Source organism: Doryrhamphus excisus, linkage group LG19 (genome assembly GCF_037039965.1).
Source record: "Doryrhamphus excisus strain RoL-2023G ecotype Guam linkage group LG19, RoL_Dexc_Guam_v1.1, whole genome shotgun sequence".
NCBI lineage: Eukaryota > Metazoa > Chordata > Actinopteri > Syngnathiformes > Syngnathidae > Doryrhamphus > Doryrhamphus excisus.
This window is the reverse complement of record NC_136375.1, coordinates 13,097,948-13,125,352: the sequence shown is the minus strand read 5'-3', so window position 1 is coordinate 13,125,352 and position 27,405 is coordinate 13,097,948. Positions and strand designations below refer to the sequence as shown.

Here is a 27,405-nt window from a genome sequence, read left to right as displayed (position 1 = left end):
CAAACCAGTCTGTTAGTCATGGGGATGTGCGGTTCCACCAGACAGCACCATCTGTGTTGCTGCAGTATGTTCCATTCATGCCGCATTCACAGTTATGTCACATTGTTGTCTGCATGAAAGACGATAGCTATTCTCTATTTTTTTGTATTTTTGTGCCAATTGATTGGATTTACATGATTTTATTTGGAAAAAATTACCTCTGTTTTCCTATGTTTGGGTTGTTGTTGAAGCTTTTCTAAGAAATGAGTGACAATAAGTGAGGTTCCACTCAATTACATTAGAACGCCAAACAACGTTTTCAGGGAAAAAATAATAATTTTATAAGTGTACCACACAAGAGTACTGGTGGAGGAACTACAGTTCATTTGAGCAACCAAGTTACTTCCTGGGATGAAGTACAAAAAGCTCGAAGCAACAAGCACAAACCAGGAAGCATTAACGCTGTTTTAGCTGTGTCTTTTGGTACCTCTGCTAGGTGGGCTAACAGCGCGATGCTCTGGACGGTCTTCCCGAGCCCCATCTCATCTGCTAGGATACCGTTGATACCCTGCAGACACCAGAAGGAAGCATTATATTCTATTCCTCCATGACTACTACGACTACTACGACTGATGGCGCATCGCTACTAATCGGGACTCGTTCAGTACCTGCTCGTAGAGGTTGGCCAGCCAGTTCATGCCTTTCAGCTGGTAGCCCTTCAGCTTGCCGTTGAAGATGGTGGGCTGAGGGATGTCCTCACCCGCTTGGATGGACGGGTTGGAGAGGCTGTAGCTCTCGCCGAAGCCGCAAACAGCGGAGGAGGAGGCCGATGCCAGGGATGCATGGCGGCTGTCCTGGGCGTCCTCGTCAAACATTTGCGTCTGCGGGGTACGAAAAAAAGGGAAGAGCGTGCCATACCAACCAACAGGGTGGTGAAAACTTACTCTGGCCTGATGGATCTGGTAGGCCTCCTGGGCGTTCCTCAAGGCCTGAGATTTGTAGTATTCACTGTCTGAAATGACATGATGCGTTTAGACCCCGAGGACTAGGTACTGGGTGGAAATAAATAAACCGCACCGTAGTCCTCCTGCCCCATGTTGACCATCACGCCTCCTCCGATGTCGATCTGCCTGTTGGCGCTGGTGTCGTCCAGCTTCTTCAGAATCTCCTCCTGCGCTTCATCTCCTCCCGGGCCGCCCACCGAAGCTTTGCCGCTCATGAAGTGGGCGTAGAGCTCCGTCTGGGTGATGAGGAAGTTGAGTTTGCGTTGCTGACGCTTGGCCTGAAACAACACAGACAACAAAGTGGTTCGAGGCCCCCAATACGCAAACGTGATCATGTCAAGTAAAAATCATGACATCATTCAACACTTTACGGAGAAGAGGCACAGTCAGCCCTTGTTTATCGCGGTGTGTTGACTTTTCCGCTAAGTAGGATTCCTTATTTGTATATGGAATGTTTTCATAGATGTTTACAACCTTCTAAATACAAATTTTAACTTCATAAGAGCCCTCTAGACACAAAATAACACCCCTATAGTCACCTTTTCTCCCCTATTAACAATATAGTAGACAGAGAGGCTGTAGAAAAGTGCAGCAAAGTGACGAAGGACTTTGTTGTGCCGCTTCCGCTTACCTCTTTCATTTCCTCGTCCAGTTTCCGCTGCTCCAAGGCCTCCTTCTCGGCCCTCTTCCGATGCTCCTTTTCCACTTTGTCGTACTTCTTCCAGTAGAGCATCATCTCCTTGGTGAGGCGGCGGGCACGGGGAAGGGTCTCCTTGCAGTTCTTCTGGGCCTGGATGGCCGCGCGTCGGACCTCCCGCATGCACTGGTGGGCCAACTAGGGCACGGCAGCGGAGAACAGCGGGCGGCGATGTTAGAGAGGTCACTTACGATATTTGCAAGGTCATTTACCTTCTTAGCGTTGGTCAAGACGAGGTTCTTAGCCGAGGTCTTCTGCTTGAATGACTGCAAAACAGATAAGATAAGGTTAGAAACCCTTGGGGAACACACTTGAATGAAAAGATGTTACTAACCTTGGGGATCTCCTTTTTGGCAATCGTAAGCCACACTTTGCGCCGTCGTGCATTCAGCTGTTCCACAGTCAGATGTTTCTTCTTCACCATGGGCACTGGTGCATCGTGGGAAAACTTAGCAAAAGTCTTGGTGACGTAAGGGAGGCCATCATCCGTAAAGTCTCCTTCGCCACGTTTCTTCTTCTTCTTCACTTTTTTCAGCTTTCCTGCAAAGACGACCATGGAAAGTCCGTGTTAACAATGGAGATTTCATTTCATTTCCAAACTAGATCAGGTCCTCACTTTATTTACAGTATATTTTGACTTTTTTTTTACCTTTGAATTTCTTCTCGTCCTTGATTTTCTTCTTCTTTGGACCCAGCAGGTAGCGCTGTTGCTCGCGGAAAAGGTCTTGAGTGGAGAGCAGGCCTGTGCTGTAGAACTGGTACTGCTGAAGCTAAGACATAAACATCTTAAGTACAACATGGCTTCTATATGTTCCAAAGCGGAACTCAAATCTGAAATTGTGCTTAGCTTCTCGTACAGAAATGAATATAAATCTTGATGGGTGCAACAAAAATTTGAAACAAAATCATGAAATAAAAAGGCCAATAAATAAAGGATAAAAAATTAAGTAATTAGGGCATGAAATAACTACCGGTACATTAGTCATGAAATTACAGCCAAGAAATGCATTAGGCTCAACACAATTATTATTTTTTCATTATACTCCACAATTGAATGAATGAATGGACCATTAAATGAATGAATTGACTTTTTTGCAATATTTTATCTCTTATTTGTTTATTTAACTGGCTTGGTATTTTTTTTCATTTTGGCACAAAATAACAAATAAATGTAAAATGTCTTTCAAAAGAGGTATATGAATGATATTCGTGTGTATGAACTGCTTTTACTCCATTATATTTGTTGTTTGTATTGTATTTTTTAAGGTCAGTGGGTCAGTCACACTGTTCTGTGTGGAAGTTGGTGTGACTACTATGACCCACGATGCTGTCTTTTCACACAGCGTTAACCACAATGGAAACAATTATCGTATTTTTCTCACAGTGCCAGTTTGCTCAAAGGCAGCCTGAGCGTCCTACTTTACCTCGGGGTCCATGTGGAACTTGCTCTGGTGCTGCCTGGTGTAGCGATGCAGCCTCAGCATGTCGTGGAGCTCCTCCCGCGACAAACTGAAGTCCGAGTCGTCCGAGTCCGTGTCTGAGTCCGTGGTGTTGTCGCTCAGTAGTATGCTCTGAAAGAGCGGACGGGCGATGAATGTTAGGGGGTGCGCATCACGTGTATCACGTATATCCATGAACACGAACGTGAACGCTGCGTACCTTCAGCCATTTGCGGTTCTTCTTCATTTTAGAGAAATTGTAGAGATTTGTCTTTTGCTCTGCAGAGACAAAAACAGCAGCATGACAGAACTTGTGCAGTCGGAGAGCAACGTCTTACCGTTACCTTGCAGCAGGACGCCATTGAGGGGCTTGCCTTCCGCAAAAGCATCCCCTTGGTCACACGGCTCACTTTTCACCGTCATAGTGGCGTGTTGCACAGAGCAGGGGTCCATGGAGAGGGTGGACCCCAGAGCGCCATCGCTGTCGTCACTGTCATCACTAAACAAGAAAAATGTAAATATGGGTCACATGCTGGAATTTATAATCACATGAAATATACTTAGGTTTTTCTATAAAAGGTGGCAAACAGGAAGTGTGACGATAACCATAGAAGAGGAAATGAAACCTAAACATCTGACAATAATAACAAGAGATATAGTTAATACAGGATTTCATGGCCACAGTTTGACCCTGGAACAGACGAGTTCCACTGACAGGATTTCATGGACGATATACTACCTGGTGATGTCTCTGTTGAAGATGGCGGCCGTCTGGCGCAAGAAGCTGTCCAGCCTCAAAGACCGCTCCAGACGTTGCAGGTAGAGGGGTTTGGCCAGGCCCGAGCCCCCCGCTGCTCCGACCTCCGGCCTGCCACCCTGCCCTGACGCCATACAGTACGGATAGGCCACCCCACCCCACCCCACCTGTCCAACTGCTGGCCAGGGACTTTCACTGGACAAAAAGGGAAGAGGCTCAAGGTTAAAAGGATCATTTATTGCATAATCAGACGTTCATGCTACGACATTTGGCATCTTTATTCAGTGAAATACGTATGCTAGACGTACCTTCTCAATAAGAGATGTCATTATCCCAGAGTCCCTTAAAACAGGAGAAATGTATGGTCACTTGTATGGTCAATTGTAAAGAAAAACGTGCTCGTCTTTAAAAAATATTGTTTTCAATCCTCTCATGAAATCTGAGCTGGAATATACAGCAGAATTGCAAAATATCCAACCAATTCAACCCATAATACAACATTTTGGCTTGGAAAAATAGATTTATGTCACATAATAAGCCAGCAATAATGTCCTTACTTTATGTTTTTTTTGTACTTTTTAAGTTAATCCCAATCAATGAAGCAGACAATACATATGATGAATGAAATGTGAATGAAAAACCCACACATTACATATATATAGTATACTCTTAACACATATATTTGCAAAAACAGGACTTGAAAAGGAGTGGTGTCTTCAAGGTCGTCTTATAGTCTGTCAGTGCAGTATTAGCAGTAAGTCAGGTTTTTATTTAAATGTGAACATCTCGGATATCATTATATTCTGTATACATGGCTGCAATATTTAAAATCGTTTTTTTTTTTTCAAACAATTTAGCTGACAAACAAAAACCCAATATCGTTTAATAATTTATGTTTTTGAAGTCATACGAGCAGGACATTAAGTCAATAATGACACTACATTTGTGGAAAATGTTTCTGTGAAATATGTAAATAATGTGATACTGCATCCTTCACTCGTCACGCTAACGGTAGACTCGGCTAGCGTAGTTAAGCTAGGCGACTAGCTAACCTTGGACGTTGAACTGAACGTGAGTTAGCCTACGTGCTAACTCCCAGCTGCTAGCATGGCATCATATCAACTTAAGTTAAGGGGTCATCGATGCACTGTAAACACTGACATCTTGCACATTAAAAAAAATGTACGGGTGACATTTGGGGACTTTTGGACATTTTTGAGCTTGTCTGTTTGCTTGCTAGCGATATTAGCATTAGCCCGTGAGCAACAACTGTGTTTTTGACACTCGCACAGCATTAATATGAAGCAATCAAGTCCGCCCTGTCTCTTTAAGGCCACCACCTCCATGCCTAAACAATCTATTAAGGTGTAGCTGTAATGCTTTATTGTTTATCCAGATAGTCGCGTTGCGGGGACAACAAGGCCCTCCGCCCGCCCCTGGAGTGTCCTTGCAGCGGGAGCTTGACAGTGTGGTGCACGATCCCCATGTTTTTTAATTCTTTCTCCCTCCCCGGCCGTCTTCCCCCCCGTCGCCATAACATCCAACCACGGAGTCTCTCACCTCGGCCCCCTTTTGCGTCTCTCTCGTCGCCGCTGCCGACTCTCGGTTCCCTGACTCCAAAATGGCGGTGAAGGGCGCCGAGCGAGTACTGCTGAGCTTTGAGTCGGCAGCGGCGGCGGCGGAGAGGCGGCCACTTTCTGTTACTGAGAGAGCAGAGACACGACGCCATGGAGGCACAAGCAAAGGAGCAGGCTTTCAAATCGAGTGCAGAGCAGCAGCAACTCGCTTTTTATGGTCTCTAACCACAATGCGATGGCATTCATGTCCCACAAAACACAACATTAAATGTAAAAGTGTCGGCGACAAAGTTTGCGTCACGTTGTCGCGACTATTTTACAAAACACACACATATCGATGAGTTTCCGAGGTTGATTAGTAGTGTCTGTTCCTTGCGAAGGCAACCGAGCTACGTCTTACGTCATCAAGGAGGAACTCCATATTTGGCTTGGTCAAGTACAAAGAAAACCATGTTTGATTATTATAATTATTATGTTTAGTCATAAAAGTAAAAACGTTTGGGACCTCTATATGAGTACATTGGTATTGTTTTTGATTGACACTAAATTACAGGTATTAAAGAATAGCTTTCTGAATAAGTGACCTATCAGAACAGATCAGCTTCATCACACCAGCTGTTACATTGAATGTAGTTTATTCATCTTTCATGATTTGTGAGAAACAAACAGAGCAGGAGATGTTCAAATAAGGACATTCAAGTGCAGCTTCTGGGCACGAAAGGTTTAGATGCATCGTGTACACATAATAAGAGCTTGTTTGATCCAAAAAAATAAAACAGCCTTCAATACTGGTAAGAAAAGCATGATATCTGCTGCAAAAAGCTGAAGCTGTCCTCAGTAGCGGTAATTATCAGGCACTAAACAGGCAACCCAACAGGTGAATGTCAACACCCACTTAATCCAACCCCTTTTAGAATGTTGGATGTTAAAAACAGCGAACATCATCTGAGTCACAGCCAGCTCGATTTCTCCTCCTCAAATTTCTGCGGGTCAATAAACGGTTTGTCGATGGACTTGATCATCAGCTCGCCGCAGTACGCGCACTCTGAGGCGACAATGTCGTCAATGTCCGACTTCATCTGCTCGCAGCTTGTGCCGGCGCTGCTCTTCCCCAGGCCGGAGGTGTCGTCATCCTCCTTGAGGGTAGGGCGGTGCCGGGACTTGGACGACTGCGCGGAGGCGGAGAGTTTTTTCTGTAACTCCTCCAGGCGACTCTGCTTGTAGGCGGATAGGTGGGGGGTCACTTCCTGTGAAGAAGAGGAGGATACACAACATATGTGTCATCCGAATCAATAAGGGACAATGTTGTGCAGCGTTACCTGTATGAGGCAGTCGTAATGGAACATGTGTCCGCACAGGAACAAATAGAAGGGCCTGTTGAGCAGCGGGAAGTCACACGCCGAACACTTGTCTTGGGAATCCACCATGCCGTACTTGTTTCTCATTTCTTGGATGTCTTCTCTGATGCGTTTAGCGCTCTCCGTTGCCTCCTCCATTTCCTGCTTTAGCTCTTCTATGTGCTTGTTGTACTCCTCCAGGGAGCTGCAGATGGCCTCCTGCAAGGCCCAAACACAGCATTAACATTTACATTTCTTCTCAAGGGACAATGCCACAGAAAGTAAACTCAAATACAATTTAGAGTAGACTGTGTACAGCTTGTATAAACAAACAAAATACAACCACTATGTCTATAAATGTATTAATTTTGTGGTTCACTGAGGGAAAGATAAACCCCAACATGTGCCTTGACATTGGGAAGCAAAAATTGGCTTTCCAACATGATAAGGAGCCCAAACGCATCTTGAAGATGATCAAGTGCTTTCTGATGAAGCTGATGGAACCTGAACCCACTTGAGCACCTGTCGGGTATCAGGAAGGTGAGGGAGCACATAGTGTCCAACGACCACCAGCGTTGTTATCATGGAGGGAGTTCAGACTACATATTTACAGACACAATTTGGACACGGTGGACTCACTTGTTGTCTAACAGCTGTGTGTTGATAGTACATCTACTGTTATATGAGCTGTACACTGTCTGCTCTATAACATTGTCCTCGTTAATATGATGCTGAAATGGCCTCCATCCATTTTACAAACCTTAAAGTGGTCAATGGTGACAAAGTCAGGGAAGAACGGCAGGATGTCTTCAATCTTGAGAAGGTTGCAGCTGGACAAACAGTTCATGGCTTTCTTCACATCCTTCTCCTCCTGCACTACGTGACGGGCTATCTTCAGCCAGAGCTTTTTCCTCAGCTCCTCGTCATCCTCGGGTAGGTCTGCACAGGTCTTGGCCAAGTCTACGTCGACCTGTGGACAACACAGCATATTGTCACAATGTTCTGATAGCACCTCCGAAAGTCACTCCTGTTTACTTACTTGCAAAGCCAGATCCACCGCCTCCTCGTACAGTTCCATGATTCTGTAGACCAGCACACATGCGCGCAGGTAGCCATGCTCGGCGCACAGCCTGAGAGCATACTTCAGGTCATAATAGATCTCTGAGGCGTGGGTGCCCGCCTGCTCGAGGTACCGCAGCAGCGAGTCGGGCTTGTACTTGGCGTAGAGGGACAGCAGGTAGTTATGGATGGCCTCCTCGGTTACCTTCAGCTCGTGCACACAGAACTCCATGTAGCGCAGGGTCTCGTTGGTCTGCTGACTGGTGCTGCCCATCTGGCTGTAGTTCATCAGGGCCGGGATGAGCTTCTTTGGGTCCAGCCGCTTGCCCATCTGAATCCAAGCGTCCACCACTCTTTCCGGGATGTGCTGCATGAGCACCGGGGAGAACTTGTAGAAGAGCTTCTCGTCACAGTGTTTGGAGAGAACGTCCAGGGCGCCGTGGTAGTCGTCGTGCTGGCAGTAGTGTGAGATGACTCTCTCGTAATCCTGCATGACCACTGAGAAGTAAACCATGTCGTCCACGTTGCCGTGGCTGGCAAGAAGGTCGTATATGATGCTGCGGTTGTTGAACAGGCAGTCCCTGTGCTTGGAAGTGTTCAGAAAGTGGCGGAACTCCTCGCGTGTCTCCCGGAAGATGACGCTGTTGCCGTCGTCTTCCAGCTGGCCCAGTCGGTTGAGGTATAGCTCAGCGAGCCACGTGACCAGCAGGGTGATCTGCGTCCTCTCACTTGCCTTCAAATTGTTCAGTTTCTTCAGCAAGAACTCCTTCAAGGCGTCCTCTTGCTTAGCCTCGATGAACTTGAGCGCTATCTCCTCGAAGTAGTTCTGCGTCAGGGCGTAGCACTTGGCGCTATCGAGGTAGCGCTTGTTCTGGAAGCAGTGCTCGGCCTCCTTGGCCAGCACCATGTCCATGCACTCGGGTCGCTCGCGGCAGTATTCTTTGGCCAGGTCAAATTTATTCATGCTCATGTACATCTGCCACACGTCCCTGGACTCGCGCTGGATGTGGTACCGGAAGACGGCGCGCTCTGTGTAGAGCCACACCAGACCGCCCACCGGGTCCTTGATCATCCTCAGGAGGGAACCAAACTTGTCCGGGAACACATCCTCATGGACCACCTGACCGTTCAGAGTGCAGATGGCCTTGACCCGGTCGTGTAGCAGGAGCAGGAAGTGGAATTGGGTCAGCACGATGGAGATGGGCTTGTTGACACTCAGGTCGATGTCAGCGGTGTACTCCCACACCTTGTTATAGTTACCATGGAGACAGCATGAGAGGAAATTTTAGGACATAATACAAGAACCACTGAGATTAAATGCATAAATCATTTTATTTTACTGCAGAATAAAAGATTAATGGGGTTACCTGTACGTCACTCAACAAAGAGTCCAGCCTGACGTAGTCCAGCTGCCCGTAAAGAACACCGTTGCCCATCATCCAAGCAAAGGCCTTGGGGGAGGTGCGAAGCTTGGACGTGTAGAAGGTGATCTCGCTGTAGCCCATGTTGGCCGGGAACTCTTGGAAACTAGGCAGCAGGTCCTGGTTCTGCGTGAAGATGGAGCTGAAGCCCTGCTGCTCCGAGCCCTCGGCCACCTTGCCCACAAACTGGAACAACCGCTTGCGGGTGGTCGCAATGATGAAGTACTTGTTCTCCAGGCCGCGTTCCACCTCCAGGCAGCAGACCGGCGCCGGCCTCCCATCTTCCTCCAGGGAGTGGACCTGCCTCACGGAAAGGAACGGTGTCATTTGTGTACTATTAAAACGAAACAACACCCCGACTGTGAGCTGACCTGTCTGAAGTACTGGTCAGGGTTGGTGTTGAAGAGACTGCCCTCGGTCGCAGAGATCTCGGCCTCGAAGATGACGCCTTGGCTGGTGCCGACCAGGATGGGCCCCGTATTGGTCTCGTTGCCCAGCAGCTTGTTCCAACCCACGCTCTCCACCAGGTGGCCTCGCCAGCGAGACAGACTGCGCACCTTCTGTGTGTTCCTGTTGAGGTACAGACACTCGCTGGTGCTCATGCTGATCAACAGATGGGAGCCTGGAGAGAAATAATATCTATTCAGGTCTGGTAAACACCCCCTTCTCCAACAACACACACCCTTTATAATCATTTTTTAAAAATTTACGTAAATATACTACAAAAAGTATAATGAACCCACATAGCGGTGGGAACAAAGATCAAATAAAATGTAAAATGTATGTTAACATTTTTGGGTCTGTGGAACGGATTAACTGGACTTACATTATTTTGAATGGCAAAAACTTGCTTTGGTTAGAGTCTGTTTTGGTTTGAGTCGGACATTCTGGAAAAGATTAATGATGTTTAACTAAGGCAGCACTATTTTTTCCCCACATTATTTTTGAGCCGCAGGGTGACCAAATGATTAGCATATTGGCCACACAGACAGGAGATCGGGTTCGAATCTCAGCTTGGGCATCTCTGTACGGCGTTTGCATGTTCTCCTTGTGAGTGCATGGGTTTCTCCAGTTTCCTCCCACATTCTAAAAACCTGCATGTTAAGTTAATTGGCGACTCCAAAATTGTCCATAGGTATGAATGTGAGTGTGTGAGAACAAGGGACATAGAAAATGAAATATGGCTACTGCTGCATTTACGCTTCTGGGCTTAAATATTCCCACTCCGCTTCCTGTTTGGTGCCGCTATGCATCGCGTTCTTACTTTTGCATTTGGTAAAATCATATCTGTTGTTTTAGTATGTTGGTCCACTTGACCGATCAAACTATACTAGCAGAACAAACTGACTTTAGTCTGTTTTCCTTACCCGTGGGATCCAGAAAAAGCTTGTGTACTTTACTGTCATCCTTTCTTCCCAATTCAATCTGATTGGGTTGATCTGGTTTAGCCAAATCAATCCTGGGAAAGAAGATAAAAAGAACAAACATTAGCATCTGCCTCCTTCATCTCCAATGTCATCATCTTTGAAAAGCCACAATAAACATCATCCCTGTTGATGAGGACTACTGATCACAAGATTGCCATTGATCTGTCATGTAATCCAATCAAAAAGTTGTGCTTCAGGTGAGCATTACGGTAAGTGAGTGGGCTGTTTATGATTGTGTTATTTGCCTCAGCAGGGTGTCCTTTCCCAGACTCATGCATAGCTGATTGTTGCAGACGGCCAAGTGATTTATCTTGTCGGGTGGAGTAAAGTCGATCCTCTGCTTGTTGAAAATGGGCTTTTCCTCCTCTAGTCTCACATTGACAAAGCCTGGCAGAAGAGAAAAGCGAAGAGAAGCATGACCCGAAGACACCGTGTTCATAATGCCATCTTTCTTTCTATAAAGAACCGGGTGCTGACCTGAGTGTGTTATCCCGATGTTAGATGACAGGCGGTTGTGCTGCTGCGAACTTTGCCTGGTGTTTTGGGAATCCTCGTACTCGTCCAAGATCGAAGCCATACTTTAATCGACTTACCTCAAGAGTTAAAAGACGAAAACGACATGAATGAACAGCTAGCTTGCTTGCTAGCTAGCTAGTCAGTTAGCGAGCCGCCTTAGCGAGCACCTCTGTGGCGTAAAAGGATTCACCGAGGCACTTCCTCCAGTCAAATGTGCACATTAAGTCTGTTTTGAACATGTAGGATCCGTAAGAAAAACGGTTAAACGGTAAACATTGTATAACAGCTTCCGACGAGCAGTGAGGACTCCAATAGATGAAGAGTCAGGTGACTCAGTTGACGCAGTGTTTTTCTCTGACACCCGATGTCGCTGTTAGCAAAGATAGCCGAGTCTCTCCCGAACACATTCGACAGTTTCCGCCAACAGTGCTTGGAGTGGGCGTGGTTATGCAAATGACCAACCTGTCTTGAGTAGAAAGTAAAATAAAAAGAAGCGCCCATCCCTTCCGCACCAGAGCAAAGACAAGACACCCGATGAGGAGAGTCCCGATCGGAAGGGGTGACTTGAGTCCGCCATCAGACCCTCCTTGCACGGCACGAAATGCCACCCCACATGGAGTACTTCTCCCATGAGTCCCGGGTCTCCTCCGGTTGCGGGCTAACCCGGGAAGACGAGCTGGAGCCCGGTGTCATCAGTTGCATGCTGGTCGGGGATGGAGCCGTGGGCAAGACCACCATGATCGTTAGCTATACCTCCAACGGCTACCCGGTGGATTACCAACAGACCGGCTTTGATGTCTTTTCTGGTAAGAAACATCTGGTGGAGGAACTGTCTGTATGATACAACGTATACTAATTTATGAATTTATTGTTTTTATTTAATTTAATAATCTAAATCATTACTGGTTCCCAACAGGTCAGGTTCAAGTTGATGGATCCCCAGTCAGAGTTCAGCTGGTGGACACAGCAGGACAGGTAAGGCAGACAGAAACCTATTTGATCTCAATTTTTTGTTGTTGTTACCCTGTTAATACTTATTTTTGCAAAATACAAAAAACCTTTTCTTGCATTGTAATCCCATATAATTAATAATGATCGAAAATTTAATTTGCTTCGCTTGCAAAACTGCAGCTTTTTTCTTCTAACATTACAACTTTATTTCCATGAAATTATATTTTTCTGTACAGTTTATATTTCCATACATATTTATATATTTTTACATTTTGAGCTTCTTTTTCAAATGTAAATGTATTATTACTTTAGTTCTCTTAAAGTTCTAATGACATTTTATTACATTTTAATTCCATTATTATTATTATTATTAATAAAAACAATAATTTTTTTCTTTTTTCTTGCAAATTAAAATTATATATATATGTATGTTTTCATTTTCATTTTTGTAAAAAAAAAAATAAAAAAAAATAATTAAAAAAAAAGGCTGTAATAGTCTCAGTAAATATTTTTTAAATGATAAAACAGTCGTGGGGATGGATGCAATGAGCAGAAATATTTTTCCACATCTAAAAAGTTTATAGTTTCATAGTAATCTCCTTTTCTATCTCAACAATCTTGTGCTGACAGTGCTCTTTGTAACAGTTTCCTCCATTGTGTTGCTAACACAATGGACTCCACTGTCAGTCAACTTTATTTAAATAGCACTCATTCACAACAAAAGGCTTTTTTATATGGAGCAGGTTTAGGAGATTTAGCTTTAGTCAAGCAAACAAAAACCAGCAGTGACCATTGAGTTTTGTAGAATAATGTATACGATGTGTAGATTGACTCACCCTAACCGTCGCTCTCTGTCCTTTCAGGAAGAGTTTGACGAGTTCAGGTCGCTGTCCTACTCCCACACGGACGTCTTCCTCCTGTGCTTCAGCATGGTCAACCCCGCTTCCTTCCACAACATCACTAAGAAGTGGGTCCCCGAGATCCGCGCCTCCAACCCGTCCTCGCCCATCATCCTCGTGGGCACCAAGTCGGACCTCCTCCTGGACGTCAATGTCCTCATCAGCCTGGACCGCTCCAACGTCAAGCCCGTGGTCAGCGCCCGAGCGCAGAGCATGGCGGAGAAGATCCGTGCGGCCGACTACATCGAGTGCTCATCCCTCACGCAGAAGAACCTGAAGGAGGCGTTTGACGCTGCCATCTTTGCCGCCATCAAGAACAAGGCTCGTCAGGCCAAGAAGAGGAGGTCGTCGGACAGGCGCAGTAAGGCCTTCTCCCGGTGCAGCTGGAAGAAGTTCTTTTGCTTCGTCTGAGCATCAGACTGTCCACCTTGTCGGCCATGGACCCAACTTTTAATTTATTCTCAACGTCTAGACGTTTTTCCCGAACGGAAATGACTTTAAAGCAGAGAGAGAATGTTCTGGAGCTCCATGTTGGCCTTGTGGTCCTGTTTACATGCAGTGGAGTCCAGCCACCACGGCATGCAAATGACGTCACTTTGCATGCCTGCATGGTGAAACACAGGGCGTCAAGCTTGAGTTTCATCACACGCTCAGAAGCGCTCTCGTTGTTTTCGTCTATTTGAAGGTGCCACATTCTTACCAGCCGCTAATTATCTCACTGGGACTTTTTGCATTGTTGTGTAAGGAACGCGTGTGCACCTTTTTGTCTTACATGTCTGGAGGCATAAACTAACTTTTGCTTCAGGTGAAAGGTCAGAGGAGGCCAATCCCCTTTGACTTTCACCCTCCCGTGCAGATTGTAGCTCAGTGTGTAGCATTTAAAACCAGGGTTTGAGGCTCTGCTGCCCCACAAAGCAGAGAAAGGACAGTGAGAGTCGGCATGAACTCAGTCAGGCAAAATGACAAAAACAGCACTAAAATGAAATTGTGAGAAATTGTGGCAGGGCGCCGCCCCAATGCCAACACTGTGGGACATGTATGCAAGAAAAGTGTCCACTGACACTTGAGTGGATTTCCACGTGTATATATATATATGTATATAATTCAGATTACGCTTCTTGTGGAAGTCAGCTGAATGCATTCTGTTTGTTTCAAAACAGTTTTTGTATCACTTATCTGCTACCATGCCTCACTCGCCTCGAGCCCATGTGTCTTCTTTCCATGTCAGAGTGATGTGACACAAATAAATCAAGTGCAAATTACCTCCTCTGTGTTACGTATATTTTTAGACTCTACAATTCGCAGTCGTCTGATAGGAGAACTTTACATTCAAGGAAGACTTTTTTTTTTCCCCCCCGAGTCAGCGAGTCCTGCTCTCCATGGGGTTTCCGGGATAACCCCCATCACCCCAACAGGGACCTTTCCTGAACCGTCTCCCGCTCCAAGCATATGATAATTAACGCCCTGCCTGGGGGGGCCTGAGCCTTTGGAATGGCGGCGCCACGCTGGGACTGCTTTTTGTGTCACTTTGAAAAAATAAAGAAGATGAGTTGGAGAAACATCCACGGGGACGGTGATTGATAATCCATTGAAAGGGAGTGTGGGGGTGGGGGTGGGGGTGGATAAGCCTCGCTGACATGAGGCTGAATAGCCCCACAGGAAATACTAAATAAATAGTGATTTAATTCAAAGTAATACCTCTATTAACCACACAGGCATAGGAAACTATAACTGTCAAATAAAAGTAAAATAAATAAAAAGTATTCAAGATTCATTCAAGCTAAAAGGAAGAAAACTGCTCATTATTCATAATTGTATTGATCATCTCATACTGATTACAAAACCTTTATTTACCATACAGGCAATTTTTGAAATAGCTGTAACTGTCATAGAAGTGTAAAAATAAATTAACTGTTGTAAAACAAAAACTAAAATAAAGTAAAACTATTATTATTCATGAATTAATTGTATTGTTTACATTGTGCTGAGTAGTGAGACCCTTTCCAGCATCCTTGACTACTGGCAATGGTTTAATAATCATTATTTAACTAACATTCCTAGCCATACAATAAAACCAAAATAAAGTATATCTGCTCATTATTAATTAATCTATAGTTATCATAACACTACTAAACCCATCCCATCATGGGTGTGTATACATGTAGAAATACAATAAGCGTGTAGACTATTATTGTGTACGTACTGTATATACTCACGCATTCCTACACTGAACTGTGTCGTGTTCCAATATGTCCATTTCAGATCTTCCCCCAAGCTCTACATTTCTGTTGTCATGACAACTAACAGCCCCCAAACAAACACAGAGCAAAGCCGAGGCAATCATAAAACACTTTGACCTGACATTTGTTCTGAAGGCAGGGGGGGGGAAACAATACATCAATGATCTGGTAGCCATTAGAGCCATCACGTAGTCGATATCAGCGGGCGGACACAGACCCCCCTCCCCATACTTCAATGAGGAGGTCAAAGAGGAGCAGCGGTAACACTGTGAACTTCACCGTGATGGACTGCAGAGCTCTCGTGTTCAAATGGTCATATTTGACTTCCTGCCATGTGTTTCTGTATTGCGTTTGCTCTGCTTGCAGCTGTTTTATCTTCCTGGGTTCATGGATCATTTAAATTACCTTTAACGGTTTCGTGGATAAGATCTCGGATCATTGTAATTGAGCCTTTTATGCTTTCATATTTCATAGGAGTAAGGTATTTATATGTGTGTTATGTAGAAATGCCTGAAAACACATTTAACTAGCTGTACATATGACAGAGTCATTGTAAGTAATTGTATGGAATTATTTTATGGAATTGTGTGTGGTCATTTTAGAATGGTTTTAGGTTTTATGAAAGGATTTTAGTGTGTATCAATAAATAAAATTGCCTTAGCTTATTAGTTGCTTTTTCATCAATATGCAATCATACGGTGTAAAATTTCCAACACATCTTTTGTACAGCTTTTTGTCACAATTATTTCACACTGGAATATTCCAGATAGGATTACTATTATGCCTCCAAACAAAAAACCTGCCAAAACATTTTATTTTTAATTATTATAATTGTATATTAGTAATTTTAATATTTTTATAATCATAATTAGTGTGATGTTTTAATTATATACAGTATATTATTATATATTTATGTTATTATTAGGCGGCACGGCGGTCGAGTAGTTAGCGCACAGACTTCACAGCAAGGAGACCAGGGTTCAATTCCACCCTCGGCCATCTCTGTGTGGAGTTTGCATGTTCTCCCCGTGCATGCGTGGGTTTTCTCCGGGTACTCCGGTTTCCTCCCACATTCCAAAAACATGCTAGGTTAATTGGCCACTCCAAATTGTCCATAGGTATGAATGTGAGTGTGAATGGTTGTTTGTCTATATGTGCCCTGTGATTGGCTGGCGACCAGTTCAGAGTGTACCCCGCCTCTCGCCCCAAGACAGCTGGGATAGGCTCCAGCACCCCCCGCGACCCTTGTGAGGAAAAGCGGTAGAAAATGAATAAATGTTATTATTATGTCTAATGATACAATATTTGTTTGTCATTATACCACAAAAGGAAGCCATTTATGTTTATTTGTGAAGAGAAATAAGACAAAACAATACATGGTAAGGGTATACACTAGCTTCTAAACACACAACTGTTCCCTAAATGGAAGGTTGTGTGAAAGGCCGCTAATGATAAGGTGCATGTGAAAGAGGTGAGGGATGTTTGGGGTTGATGTTAAGGTCAAAGCTGTGATGACCCGGCAGGGTCAAGGCCGGCTGTCTCAAATGCATGCTTTTTATTTATGACGCTGTTCCGTTCAAAGACAAAGCACAGATGCTTCGCCCAACATCAAAAGGGGGTGGAGTGGGGGGTCATCTTTTAAGGGATGTGTGTGTGTTGTTGTGCAACGATGAGGGCCACGTTGGACCGGTTTTATGTTCCCAGAGTCGCAGCTCACCTCTCGTTTCACAGGGTTAGTCATGTCCTCTCCTTCTGCTTCTTCTCCCAGGATCTTTTCCCCAATTTGGCGATTATGTTGGGGAGGAGTCAAACAAGTCCTCCTCTGGCTGAGGGCCAGTTTCGCTCTTGTCAAAAGTTGCAAAAGTTTGGCAGGCGTGTTGTGGGAATCAGCAGGTGCACCGACTGGTCCGCCGGGCTTTGCAGTCAAGACGCAAGGCCTTGTGGGTCCGGGCTACGCTTCTGGGAAGAGAAACAGTTTATTGTTTGGTGAGGTAAGTTGTTTTGGTTGAGAGAAATATTGAATGGACTCCATTTGAATCAGCCCCATGTTGTCCATCACCATATTTATACCCCTCTTCTTTATGTGCTGGATTCTTGGATCATTTACGGAAACCAATTGGAGGGAATGGGAAACATCATTACATTTTATTATGTAATATTGTATTTACATTAGGGGTGTCACAAGATTAAAACCTGACAAGATTTTCTCGTTTGGGTCTTGAAAATAAAGTGGAGAATTTTGCCGGTCTGGAACAGAGTTCAGCACCTTGGCACGTTTGTTCCACAGAGCAACGGCATGATGGGAGTGAGCTCTTTTATCAGTCATAGAGTCTCGGTGGGTGGAGGCGGGGCCACAAGCATACACCCAGAGAGCAGAAGACTTTTCCTAAAAGCAACATTAAAATCTTGTCTTGTAGACCCAATCATGTATAGTCTTGTGACATCCCTCAATTACATAATGTAATTTTATTTCATTCAATTATAATCAATGTTATATTGCATTATGCATCATTAATAATAAAAATACATAAATGAAATATATGGTATACAATACATATATATTTCAAAGTATATAACAAAAACACATCTTATTTTTCATTAGCTACTTTGCCAAATATGGAACCGCCTTGTAAAGTCAGCAGTTGTATTTCTGCTTAGAAAGAGGAATGGTTTTGGTGAGGGTCTGGATAAAGGTGCACACTCAGGATGCTATGGCCCCCGTGTGGTGGTTTTAGTCTTCGTGGCAAGGACTGAGCTTCCCACGCCAGTTATCATGCATAAAGCACAAGTCTTTTAAATGCAACATCAGCTTGTGAAATGTTTAAAAAACACATCCCACTCTCGTTTCCCACGTAAGCCTGTGTGCATTCCCGTTATTTCTCCTGCGTAAACTGCCAGTTTCGGTGTTGCGTCCGTGAGAATTGTCCCAGACTGATTTCACCTTGAGGCGACGGCTTTGTTTTTTTTTCAAATGCTCCTCACTGGTGATGAGTAATACACATGTCTATTGTTTTCCTTCCTCGGTGCGTACACGGCAGCCATGATGCAGTCTTCATGGTGTCTATGAACCTGCAGGCGTCAGGAGGTAAATAACGACCCTTGCAGAGGAAGTGGCAGCTGCAGAGTGTATTTTTGTATGACTGCACGGAACAACGTTCTCTTTTTGATGCCCGATGCCTGATAGAAGCCCGCTTTGACGATTTGACACCATTTTCCATGCAAAAACTGTCTATTATTTTTGGAATAAAATAATGGCCCATATTTACATTTAAAATGTGATGCAGAAATTTACATCACCACTAATAGATAAAAACTTATTTGTATCTGTGATTCTGTTAAGATTCATGAAATTAAGTGTGGACAAAATGTAATTCATTGAAATTAAATATTTTCTTGACTGACAGCCCAAATATAAACCATAAAACCATGTTGAGGTTTTTGGAGGCGTTTTAATAGCAGGCTTTCTAGGAGGAAGAGGTGTGTCCCATTTCCATTTTGAGCTGTTTTTCAATCTGTAGCACGAGTTCATGTCTCATAAGGATTGCGGATGATGGGCAAAATTCCAAAACCAGCTCACGTTTATTCTAAGTCCTGATAAAAGTGTCGTCCTTGCACATAACATTATTGCATTATAACATCAGGAAGCAGGAAGTAGCGTGCTAACGCTAGGAGTCTACTGGACAGGCGCCAGTTGCTGCCACTTCGCCAAAGATTATGTGATTGGCGCGCTGTGGCGGCGAATAAACGGCAACATGGCAACAAGCCGAGGGAACATTAATTCGGCCCCCAGCATAACATGCAAATACAACAAACCACCAATGTTTCTTTTACTAGATAACCCTCTTGACTGTAAACACATTTTCATATTTCATTTGTGCTGTTAACAAATGCAGATTGTAACCAAAAAAAATCAAACAGTGATGTAAAGATGTTCCACTCTTATCAACAACGCTAGCAGGGAATATCAGCTATTCTCTTGCAGATCACTGCACCAAAGCTCTAAAGCACTAAAGTACTGTTATCTCCGCAGAATAGACAATGGAGTGGTCTAACACCTTTCCACTTTAGAATTCAAAAGAAAAAAGTGTTGCCAGAAGTCGTCAGTGGCTCGTTCGGAATTAAAAGAGCAAAATGAGGAGGAACCTGCTGGGATCCATGCAAATACTCAACAAGTAGGAGATACACAAAAAGGTTGTGGATTTAAAAAGCGTCTACCCCTGCAATAAGCAACCAGAGCGTTATTTGTCAACGACATCAAAAAGTACATTCTTGCAATATTATGATATCTGATCAACTGAGGTTGATATCTGATCAACCTCCATGTGCAATATTAAGGGCTCTAAATGCAATATACGAAGTTCTATGTGAAGTATTTCCATAATGCCTCATATTAACTCTCTAACAAGATCTCAGTGTATAGACTGGTTATATATCTCATCTCGTTTCATATTATCGACATACTGTATTGTATATAACTCTGGGAAAAAACTGTTGATTTTGTTAATACTTGGGTTGTTTATATTGTTTATTTGTCTATATTGTGTATTTTGTACTGCTTAACTGATTCTGTATTATATCATTTAGTGTGTGTCAAATAGCAAGACCTCTATGACATTTGAGATATCTGACTCAAGATCATCCAAGGCCAAAAGCTCCTTTACCCCCCCCATCTTGTGGTCTTCTGGCACAGCACGTCACACTACGATGTATGATGATATGAGCTTGCATATAGATCTTTGGCCCCGGTGCCTACAAGAGACGTTAGCGACACCAGCGTCAACAGCTGACGGCTGGCGTCTGTGTAAACTTTGGTGTGTCAGGACTTGCTCAAGTCTGGTAGGTACACACTGCTGCTGCTGCTGCCGCCGTCAGCTCGACTCACAACACACCGTAAATCACCTTGCTCAGCCTGTTTCTGTGTCATGCATGAGTGAGTGTGTGTGTGTGTCCGCGTTTGGGTGGCAGGGGGAGGGGGGTATCGATATACCTCTCCCAAGGCTAACGGTTGAACTGCTGAAATACACAGATGATGTGGAGGCTGATACTGTCTGAAAATGAGGCAACACACAAACATTACAGTGGAAACTATCTGGCAACGCAGGTTTTTAACAGTCTAAATAACTCAAAAGTCCAACCTTTTTTTATTGTTTCTCTTAATATTTTGACTTTATGATAGCAAAACGTTTGATGTTGCGTCAAAAAAAAAAATGCAAATATTTAAATATTTATATTTTCAAACAATTAATAATTGCAAATATTATTACATTTAAATTTACTTTTTTTAAATTTCAATTGCATTTTAAAGTTAAATTATTTTGTTTTAATTCATTATTTAAAATGCACATTTACATTCGAAATGAATGTTAACATTTGAAATTAAAAAACATGAACATTCTAAACATTTTTATGTTACTTTGAAAAGGTGAAAATATTTAAAAGAAATTAAGATTTCAACATTTAAATTTGATACAATTTATTACATTTTAGTTTCAATTTAATTGACTGATATCATTAAATATATTATGTAAATCATGTAAATGTAAGATTGTATTAAATTCCATTTCAGAAAATCTTTCCAAAACAAACGGTTAGTTCTGAAGTTGTCAGAATAGATTTGAATAGATTAAAAATGAGAAAATGTCATATTTGTAATATCTAACACTTTTGAGACGGTGTTATACAAATATAAAAATGTGTACGTTGATTTGCCAGGGGGTATTTTCTTATTCTGAATATTAGTAGTAGAGTATTGTAGTACTGAATCTGTAGTCTGCATGATGCGGGGCAAGAATATACAAAGTCACTTGTTGCTGTGAAATAAGGCAGGCCTGCAAAGCCTTAGTAAAGTAGCGAAAGTGATACATAATAAATGAGAAGAGTCAGTGAGCACCACTGTTGGTGCGGCCTCTCCTGTAGTCTGATGTTAGGATTAACACTTGATGTCAAACAGGACATCACACGACACACCCTTTTTAATGACTATTTTAATGGTGGTTGTCATTCTTGGCAGGGGGGGCTACTGCCACAGCTCTAGTCCCAATACTTTTGCCAATAAATGCAGGGTGGAAATGATTCACCGTCTCTGAGTCACGTGCGGGTCACCAATAAATTGCGTATTGGCATCCCGGGTGTTGATGTGGCGTGACATACCTTCACGGTGATCCTTGTGATCTTGTGACATAGCGTCTTCATCATCACCGTCGTCATGGTGCCGAGGCCCGGCAGATTAGAGGCTGCATCCATTATCTGTGTGTGTTCAGACATGAGGAACGCTGTGACATCATTCCCGGGGGCCATCTGAACAGGTTAAAAAAAAAAAGGCCAAGGTGAGACAAAGCATGCTGCTTGTTTGTTGTTTATCAAACTGATGATGATAATGATGATGATGATGATGATGAGGTCACCAATGAGGTCACCAGAATGTATTAATGACTGGAGAGCCCCATGCAAGCTGCTGTTGCTGCTCGCTCTCTGCCTGCCGACGGACCGGCAGAACCGGCTGCCAGCTGGTCTGACGGGAAGCTCGTTTCACTTACCTGACGCCTCGCAGGTGACACAGCCTTGTTCCACTCGCTGTCTGCTGTCAGATTAAAAAAAAATGCTTTTACTGATGTGTCATTAATCAAGTGACATGTACCAATAGAGTTGGCATAATGCAGTTGTACATTTTATCCAACACGGCAGATCAATGGTTGGTAAATATTGGGAATTTTCCAGCAAGGAAATGAAAATGTGCTTGGGAGAAAAACAATGATGTCATGGCATAGTCTGAAAGCATCCAATCAGACTGCTGTGACTTCATCCTAGAACACCGGAAATAGTCCCTGCATAGGAATCTCCCTTTAAGATTCCTATGCAGGAACTTCTCATTTACAAGGAATTTTGATACATTGTTTCTACAGATTTTACCCAGGTTTAAAAGGTCTAACTGTCTCCTGGAAAAGTCATAAAAATGTCCAAGATGTTGCTGGAAAAGGGGTTTAGATTAATTAACCATTAGAGAATAATCTGTAATGGACAACCTGACAATACCATAACACTGCATCTCATCGGATTGTACATGCAGGCGTACCTAAGGAAATGGTGAGCTGAGGTGTCGCTTTCGCCATTGTGACACGTCCCACACTGGCACAACTACTTCCTGTCCATCATCACCACAAAGCCTGCAACAGAGCGGCAGTTGCGTAAAGACCGGTTCTAGGGTATTACCCAACGGACTGTAGTGAAGCTCCCATGGGCTTCTTTCTATTGGCTCATTTGAATGGGCCGAGCTCCGTCAGGTATCCCAGCATGCATGTGTCATGATTGATCTACTTTCAGATTCAAATCCAAACTGACGCCACATTACACCTGTCTGCCTGCACGGACCGTTAAGAACAAGACGCAATTTCAATAAAAGCAAGCCGTGACTCACAGGACCTCCGGCAACAAAATGGACGACACTCGACACCACCACGGCGAGGCATGGTGTGGTATCAACAAAGCCTAAACACAAGTTCTACATTCACATAACGCAATGGCAAACCTTGGCATATGTAGAAGATGCTACATCATGTGTGTCCAAAGTGCGGGCCGGGGGCATTTGCGGCACTTGGCAGTTTTTTTTATTGGCCCATGGCACATTCTAATTTAGTTTAACAAGAAACAAAAAACAGCAAAATAGATAGGACTCCTTACTCAGCTCGATGGTATTCATATTTTCCAGCTAAGCACTCTTAGTAATAAAATTTAAAAAGAATGGAATAGCCTCACTTTCACTTTGACATTTGACAACAAGTCAATGCCCCCCCCCCAAAAAAAAGGAGTAGGAAGAAGCAAAGCTTATTAAATCCTACCCCTCCATCTGGTACTTTTACAATCAGTAACTCTTACATTTGTTCACTTCCTGCTTTCCTAAAATAGTTTAAGGTTTTTTTGTTTTTTGTCACATACCGAAGTAGGAGGTGATATGAGCATCCAATGCCATAATGTGTACCATAGTAAGTGTCAATATAGTGATATATATAGCACATCATGACTGGTTCAAGACTCTTCATCCTTGTATTTAGCAAACATCAACTGCTTGTATTGTTTCTTGAATTGGCTCATCGTTGTGCATTGTTTGACTTCCTTACTCAATCCATTCCATAGTTTGATTCCACATACTGAAATGCTATGGCTTTTTAACATTGTCCTAGCACTTTTAGCACCCTTAAGATGTATAAATACAAAAAAAACAGTGAGAAAACACTAAAAACTTTCAGGCTGCTGATTTTAAACATGTCTGAACTCCAGAAAAATGCATAAAAATATTGGATCTTAACTTTCTGGTGTTGAAAAACGGCACATTATTGTTTGAAATGATGAATAAAGCCCAGGAAAAATCAATAAAATCATTTTTACACTTACCGTGTTAAAGGAATTTGAGCAAGGACCATCCAAGAAAGATTATACCTGCAGTGTATTTAAGCAGAGTCAACAACCCTGCTGTTTATCCTAATTTTACAGGAACTGCTGACCCGAGGTTCTGGGAGGGATGAATCTCAAGACATTTCCACCATTTATTGGAAACCTTAAGGGATTATTTTGCTATAAAAAAGTACAGGAAGTTTTAGTTATAGCCTCAACGATGTTTGAGGAGAGGTCAGATGTCACTAGTCAATGGTTAATGAGGGAGGGGGGTGGGGGTGGAGGGGACCACAGGTGTTAAGGGAACCACCGCCCTGCTCGGCGGGGAGTCAAACTCCCCTCACCCGATGCACAACACGCTTCTGACACGGGAGCAGACTTCACACGTCCACAAGTGGTGTCAGTGATGGTAAAGGTTGAGTAGATATTCCACAAGCGTACGACTTTAGAAAAGTGCATGTACGTAATGGCTGATGAGGAAAAGCAGAACTTAATGAGAGTTAAATGGGCATAATTACCAGTCCACACCTCTGCCTGAAGAAAGCCTCGCATCTGCATGAGCTATAATTGACACTCAGGGTTCACCCCCCCCCAATCTGAAGGCCTGAGGTGCGCCCCCCTCCCTCCTCTGTGTGGTTCCCGGCTGTTCGCACCTCCGAGGTGGTGGCAGAGGGGGACTATTATCCTGTCAGGGGCCGTTCTTCACAGGGCCGTAACGCTTCTCGCCGTGAAAGTCACACCCTTGTGCTTGTTTTGGCGGCTTCGGGAGCGCCGGGTTCAAACGCTCGGCCGACTCGGGGGGCCGCAGATGGTGTGGGAGAGGAAAGAAAACACAAGACGGGGCGGAGAGGGGCTTTGGCACTTGGTTAATGAATCTTAGTGGCCGTTTAATGCAAGCATAGCGGTAATTACTGGCGAAGGGGGTCTCAGGGAAAGCAGTTTGATTGACGGCCACATTGTTTGATATTACTACACGGACAACACGCAAATACACCAATTTAAATGGTGTTCCTTGAAATAGTACAACATACAAAATATATCTGCTTATTGACTCACTGTGTTGCATGTCAGCCTGGTGCTGCCACCTGCAGGAGAAATCTATGTACAACAGTTCCAGACTTTTTGGAAGTCAACAAATAAATGTCAGTGACGCCACATTTTTCTTTCAAATTTTTATGTGGGAAAGTATGTGGAAAGTACAAGAAAATATATGTATTATATTTAAATAATATCCAAAAGAAAACTATTCTATTTTGGCACTCAATTTGAAAAGCTAGTGTGTTATACTTTAAACTGGCAAACTTTTCTATACAATTTAAAGCAGGGGTGTCCAAAGTGCAGTCCTGGGGCCATTTGCGGTTCGCAGCTTTTTTTTTTTTTACAGGCCCATGGCACATCATTGTGGGAAAAAGTTTGGACACCCCTGATTGAAAGCAAATATCCAACAGTGCAATGATACTGTAACAATATTATTGTTGCGCACACACACACACTCATAAGGAACTTGATTAGCTACACCAGCAGCATAAAAAATAATGCCTTTATACAAATAGTAACGCTCAGTATTAAGAGGTATTCGTTTAACAATATGTCCATTCAAAGTAAGCATTATTATCTTTACAGAAGCTTACAGCCCTTGCATGTGTACCTAATATTGTGCGAGTGGACCTACGCACTTGGGAAAAGAAGGAAAAAATGGAAAGTAAAATGAGCAAATAATGTTTGAAATCATGACCTGGCTTGGCTTTGACTCCTGTTAGCACGTGGAGAGAATCTCCTGACAGCTTTTGTAAACTTTCACCAAACAGTTCAGCCTTGGCTTGGAGCTCTGGAAAACAAAATAATGATATGATGTGGTAACAGGAAGTATTTGAGAAGCAGGTGCACGGCCATTCTCACCTGAAACAATGGAACGACACGTGAAACTCCGTCAGGAGTAGAAGGGTCCTTCAGAAGTATGCATAGGTAGTAAATGATTTGATGCTGCAATGACAAAAAACACTATTCAGCTCATAATGTACATGAAAAATAAATGGTGGAACCACAATCCTTTCTTATCACCATGTACACAGCTTCATTGATGGCGATGTCCTTGACTCGGCTCATTTCAATGAAAGTGCTCGTCTCCCGACCCGAGGCGTAGCTGGAGGACACCTGGATGCCCACAGAGCCGATGATGAGCACCGACTCGTGATCCACCTTCACAAAGTGAATGTGGAGCATCATTCCCACCAGGGTGACCAGGATGGCGCAGGACAGCACGGCAGTGTTCTGCATGGGGCGGGAAGACCAAAATGGTTACAAATTTATATTATTTAACTATTGTCATACTACTGCAATGGTTGCACACACAACCACAATAAGGGAATTGCCACAACATAGGGTTCCTATTTTAGAAATGGATATTTTCATATTTAGAATAGACACCTTGTTTACAATCTTCTAAATGTTTTTAAAACATTATTAGTACCACCAAGACATGAAATAATACCCGTATAATCACCTTTACATTCATATTACTCAATATAGTGGATATATTAAGAGAAAATAAGCCATTGAAGACGGTTACCCTTGGAAGGGAGCAGACTTGATGGGGTGGCTTGATGTGGGCTATGGCCACAACACTAACCATTTTAATTACTATACTGTTTAATTACTATACTATTACTGTTATTATTATTTTGCGGTTAGTGAGATCATTTAAACCTGCAATAAAAACCAGTTCTTGGGAGCCTGGTGCTTCGGTGGTGGTGTCACCGAACAATTACTGACACCTAGCGGCCAATGTAGAGTACTACATTCACAAGTTGTGGTCTTCATGGCTGTTTATGCTTGAGAATGCTTAGCCTAGGTAGGGGAATGTACAATATGCTTAAATATGTGTATATGTTTTGACTAATAATATCACTGACTGTTTTAATATTAATAATTGAATAATATTTTTTTAATGTACAGTTATTAGCATTCGGACTGAACTTGTCAATATGTTTTCAAAGCCATTTTCTAAAGCGATATTTGACATATTAATATGACATTGCCGACAGTGAGTCTCACTTACTTGTGTGAAGAAGAACACGGTATATGCAGCTAGCCAAACAGAGCAGGTGTACACCATCACCTTACCGATGGACACTTTAGGGGAGCTGACAGTGAACTCCCTGCAAAAGCCAGAGTGATTTTGACACTCCAGGGATATTGTTCTGCCAGAAATGTCCGTGTAGTCTTGATCCTCCATCTTCCACTAAATAATAAAAGTTAACCGAGTTGACTCAAGCTAGCATGGAAGCTAGGTGGTCAGCATAGAGCTAGAATTAGCATCCAAGGTCAACTGGGCAGATATTGGTAACTTTCCCGCAATTAATCCAAAAAAACGAAAACTGACTTTGACCTTGTATGCAATGAAGAATATACTGTATTACATTCGAAAGAAACTAATACTAATTGACTGATCACAACTCGCTTGACGTTAAGAGACGAAAGGCTAGACGTGTCGCTATTGACACCCGGGCGTCCCAGTTACACTTAAAAGAGGACGATCAAAGGCGGGTCTGTAAACGTCGGTGTGCTCCGGGTATTATAAGAAGCAAACCCCCTGACAGCTGGCGGAGACAAAGCATTCTGGGAAAACGTACTAAGTAGAAACAACAGTACAAACATCGCTTGTTGTCGAAATAGACAAGCAATTGCCGTCAAAATAGCTACCTGCTGTTATAT

The 27,405-nt window shown here is 43.3% G+C and overlaps 4 protein-coding genes across 9 annotated transcripts in view; 1 reads left to right on the top strand and 3 right to left on the bottom strand.

The window, feature by feature from the left end:
- ino80 (INO80 complex ATPase subunit) overlaps positions 1–4,340 on the bottom strand; it is a 30,069-nt gene extending 25,729 nt beyond the window's left edge. For 2 of the 3 annotated variants that reach the window (XM_058056122.2, XM_058056123.2), the window contains exons 1-13: positions 4,185–4,340; positions 3,859–4,071; positions 3,464–3,618; positions 3,340–3,398; positions 3,105–3,251; positions 2,330–2,450; positions 2,015–2,220; positions 1,893–1,946; positions 1,615–1,818; positions 1,057–1,261; positions 924–991; positions 648–860; positions 467–547 (exon numbers count right to left, since the gene is read on the bottom strand). In XM_058056122.2, the coding sequence (XP_057912105.2) occupies positions 467–547; positions 648–860; positions 924–991; positions 1,057–1,261; positions 1,615–1,818; positions 1,893–1,946; positions 2,015–2,220; positions 2,330–2,450; positions 3,105–3,251; positions 3,340–3,398; positions 3,464–3,618; positions 3,859–4,010 (1,665 nt within the window). In that variant the 5' untranslated portion in view covers positions 4,011–4,071; positions 4,185–4,340. The remainder of the gene's footprint in view (positions 1–466; positions 548–647; positions 861–923; positions 992–1,056; positions 1,262–1,614; positions 1,819–1,892; positions 1,947–2,014; positions 2,221–2,329; positions 2,451–3,104; positions 3,252–3,339; positions 3,399–3,463; positions 3,619–3,858; positions 4,072–4,184) is intronic. The other variant, XM_058056125.2, reaches the window with a different exon arrangement.
- Positions 4,341–6,071: 1,731 nt separating this feature from the next.
- Positions 6,072–11,588, bottom strand: vps18 (VPS18 core subunit of CORVET and HOPS complexes). The gene is made up of 9 exons (XM_058057524.2): positions 11,175–11,588; positions 10,943–11,084; positions 10,638–10,729; positions 9,642–9,892; positions 9,217–9,570; positions 7,830–9,095; positions 7,551–7,760; positions 6,773–7,009; positions 6,072–6,700 (listed from the first exon to the last, which is right to left on the bottom strand). The coding sequence occupies exons 1-9, from the start codon at positions 11,272–11,274 to the stop codon at positions 6,404–6,406; spliced, it is 2,949 nt and encodes a 982-aa protein (XP_057913507.2). The 5' UTR covers positions 11,275–11,588; the 3' UTR covers positions 6,072–6,403.
- On the top strand, positions 11,570–14,325 carry rhov (ras homolog family member V). Its single transcript, XM_058057525.2, has 3 exons — positions 11,570–12,019; positions 12,130–12,188; positions 13,028–14,325. The coding sequence occupies exons 1-3, from the start codon at positions 11,815–11,817 to the stop codon at positions 13,472–13,474; spliced, it is 711 nt and encodes a 236-aa protein (XP_057913508.2). The 5' UTR covers positions 11,570–11,814; the 3' UTR covers positions 13,475–14,325.
- Positions 14,326–14,891: 566 nt separating this feature from the next.
- pigh (phosphatidylinositol glycan anchor biosynthesis, class H) lies at positions 14,892–27,376 on the bottom strand. 4 transcript variants are annotated; one of them, XM_078798820.1, is made up of 8 exons: positions 26,750–27,376; positions 25,753–25,962; positions 25,591–25,674; positions 24,345–25,519; positions 22,376–22,466; positions 21,840–21,883; positions 21,454–21,600; positions 14,892–17,262 (listed from the first exon to the last, which is right to left on the bottom strand). In XM_078798820.1, exons 1-4 carry the CDS (start codon positions 26,924–26,926, stop codon positions 25,448–25,450), a joined length of 543 nt encoding a protein of 180 aa, XP_078654946.1. In that variant the 5' UTR covers positions 26,927–27,376; the 3' UTR covers positions 14,892–17,262; positions 21,454–21,600; positions 21,840–21,883; positions 22,376–22,466; positions 24,345–25,447. The 4 variants fall into 4 exon arrangements, with proteins under 4 accessions (XP_078654946.1, XP_078654947.1, XP_078654944.1 ...); XM_078798821.1 differs by having other exon boundaries at positions 21,840–21,880; XM_078798818.1 differs by having other exon boundaries at positions 22,376–25,519.
- Positions 27,377–27,405: the final 29 nt, after the last annotated feature.

Excerpts from the sequence above, each read along its gene's own strand:
- vps18 (XM_058057524.2), bottom strand. The coding sequence starts at position 11,274 with ATGGCTTCGATCTTGGACGAGTACGAGGATTCCCAAAACACCAGGCAA. Across the intron at positions 10,730-10,942 it reads GGAAAGGACACCCTGCTGAG|GATTGATTTGGCTAAACCAG; the intron begins GCAAATAACACA and ends CTTCTTTCCCAG. Across the intron at positions 9,096-9,216 it reads CTTTGTTGAGTGACGTACAG|GTGTGGGAGTACACCGCTGA; the intron begins GTAACCCCATTA and ends AACTATAACAAG.
- rhov (XM_058057525.2), top strand. The coding sequence starts at position 11,815 with ATGCCACCCCACATGGAGTACTTCTCCCATGAGTCCCGGGTCTCCTCC. Across the intron at positions 12,020-12,129 it reads CGGCTTTGATGTCTTTTCTG|GTCAGGTTCAAGTTGATGGA; the intron begins GTAAGAAACATC and ends GGTTCCCAACAG. Across the intron at positions 12,189-13,027 it reads TGGTGGACACAGCAGGACAG|GAAGAGTTTGACGAGTTCAG; the intron begins GTAAGGCAGACA and ends CTGTCCTTTCAG.
- pigh (XM_078798818.1), bottom strand. The coding sequence starts at position 26,926 with ATGGAGGATCAAGACTACACGGACATTTCTGGCAGAACAATATCCCTG. Across the intron at positions 25,963-26,749 it reads CCGTGTTCTTCTTCACACAA|AACACTGCCGTGCTGTCCTG; the intron begins GTAAGTGAGACT and ends CGCCCCATGCAG. Across the intron at positions 25,520-25,590 it reads GTGTCGTTCCATTGTTTCAG|AGCTCCAAGCCAAGGCTGAA; the intron begins GTGAGAATGGCC and ends TTTGTTTTCCAG.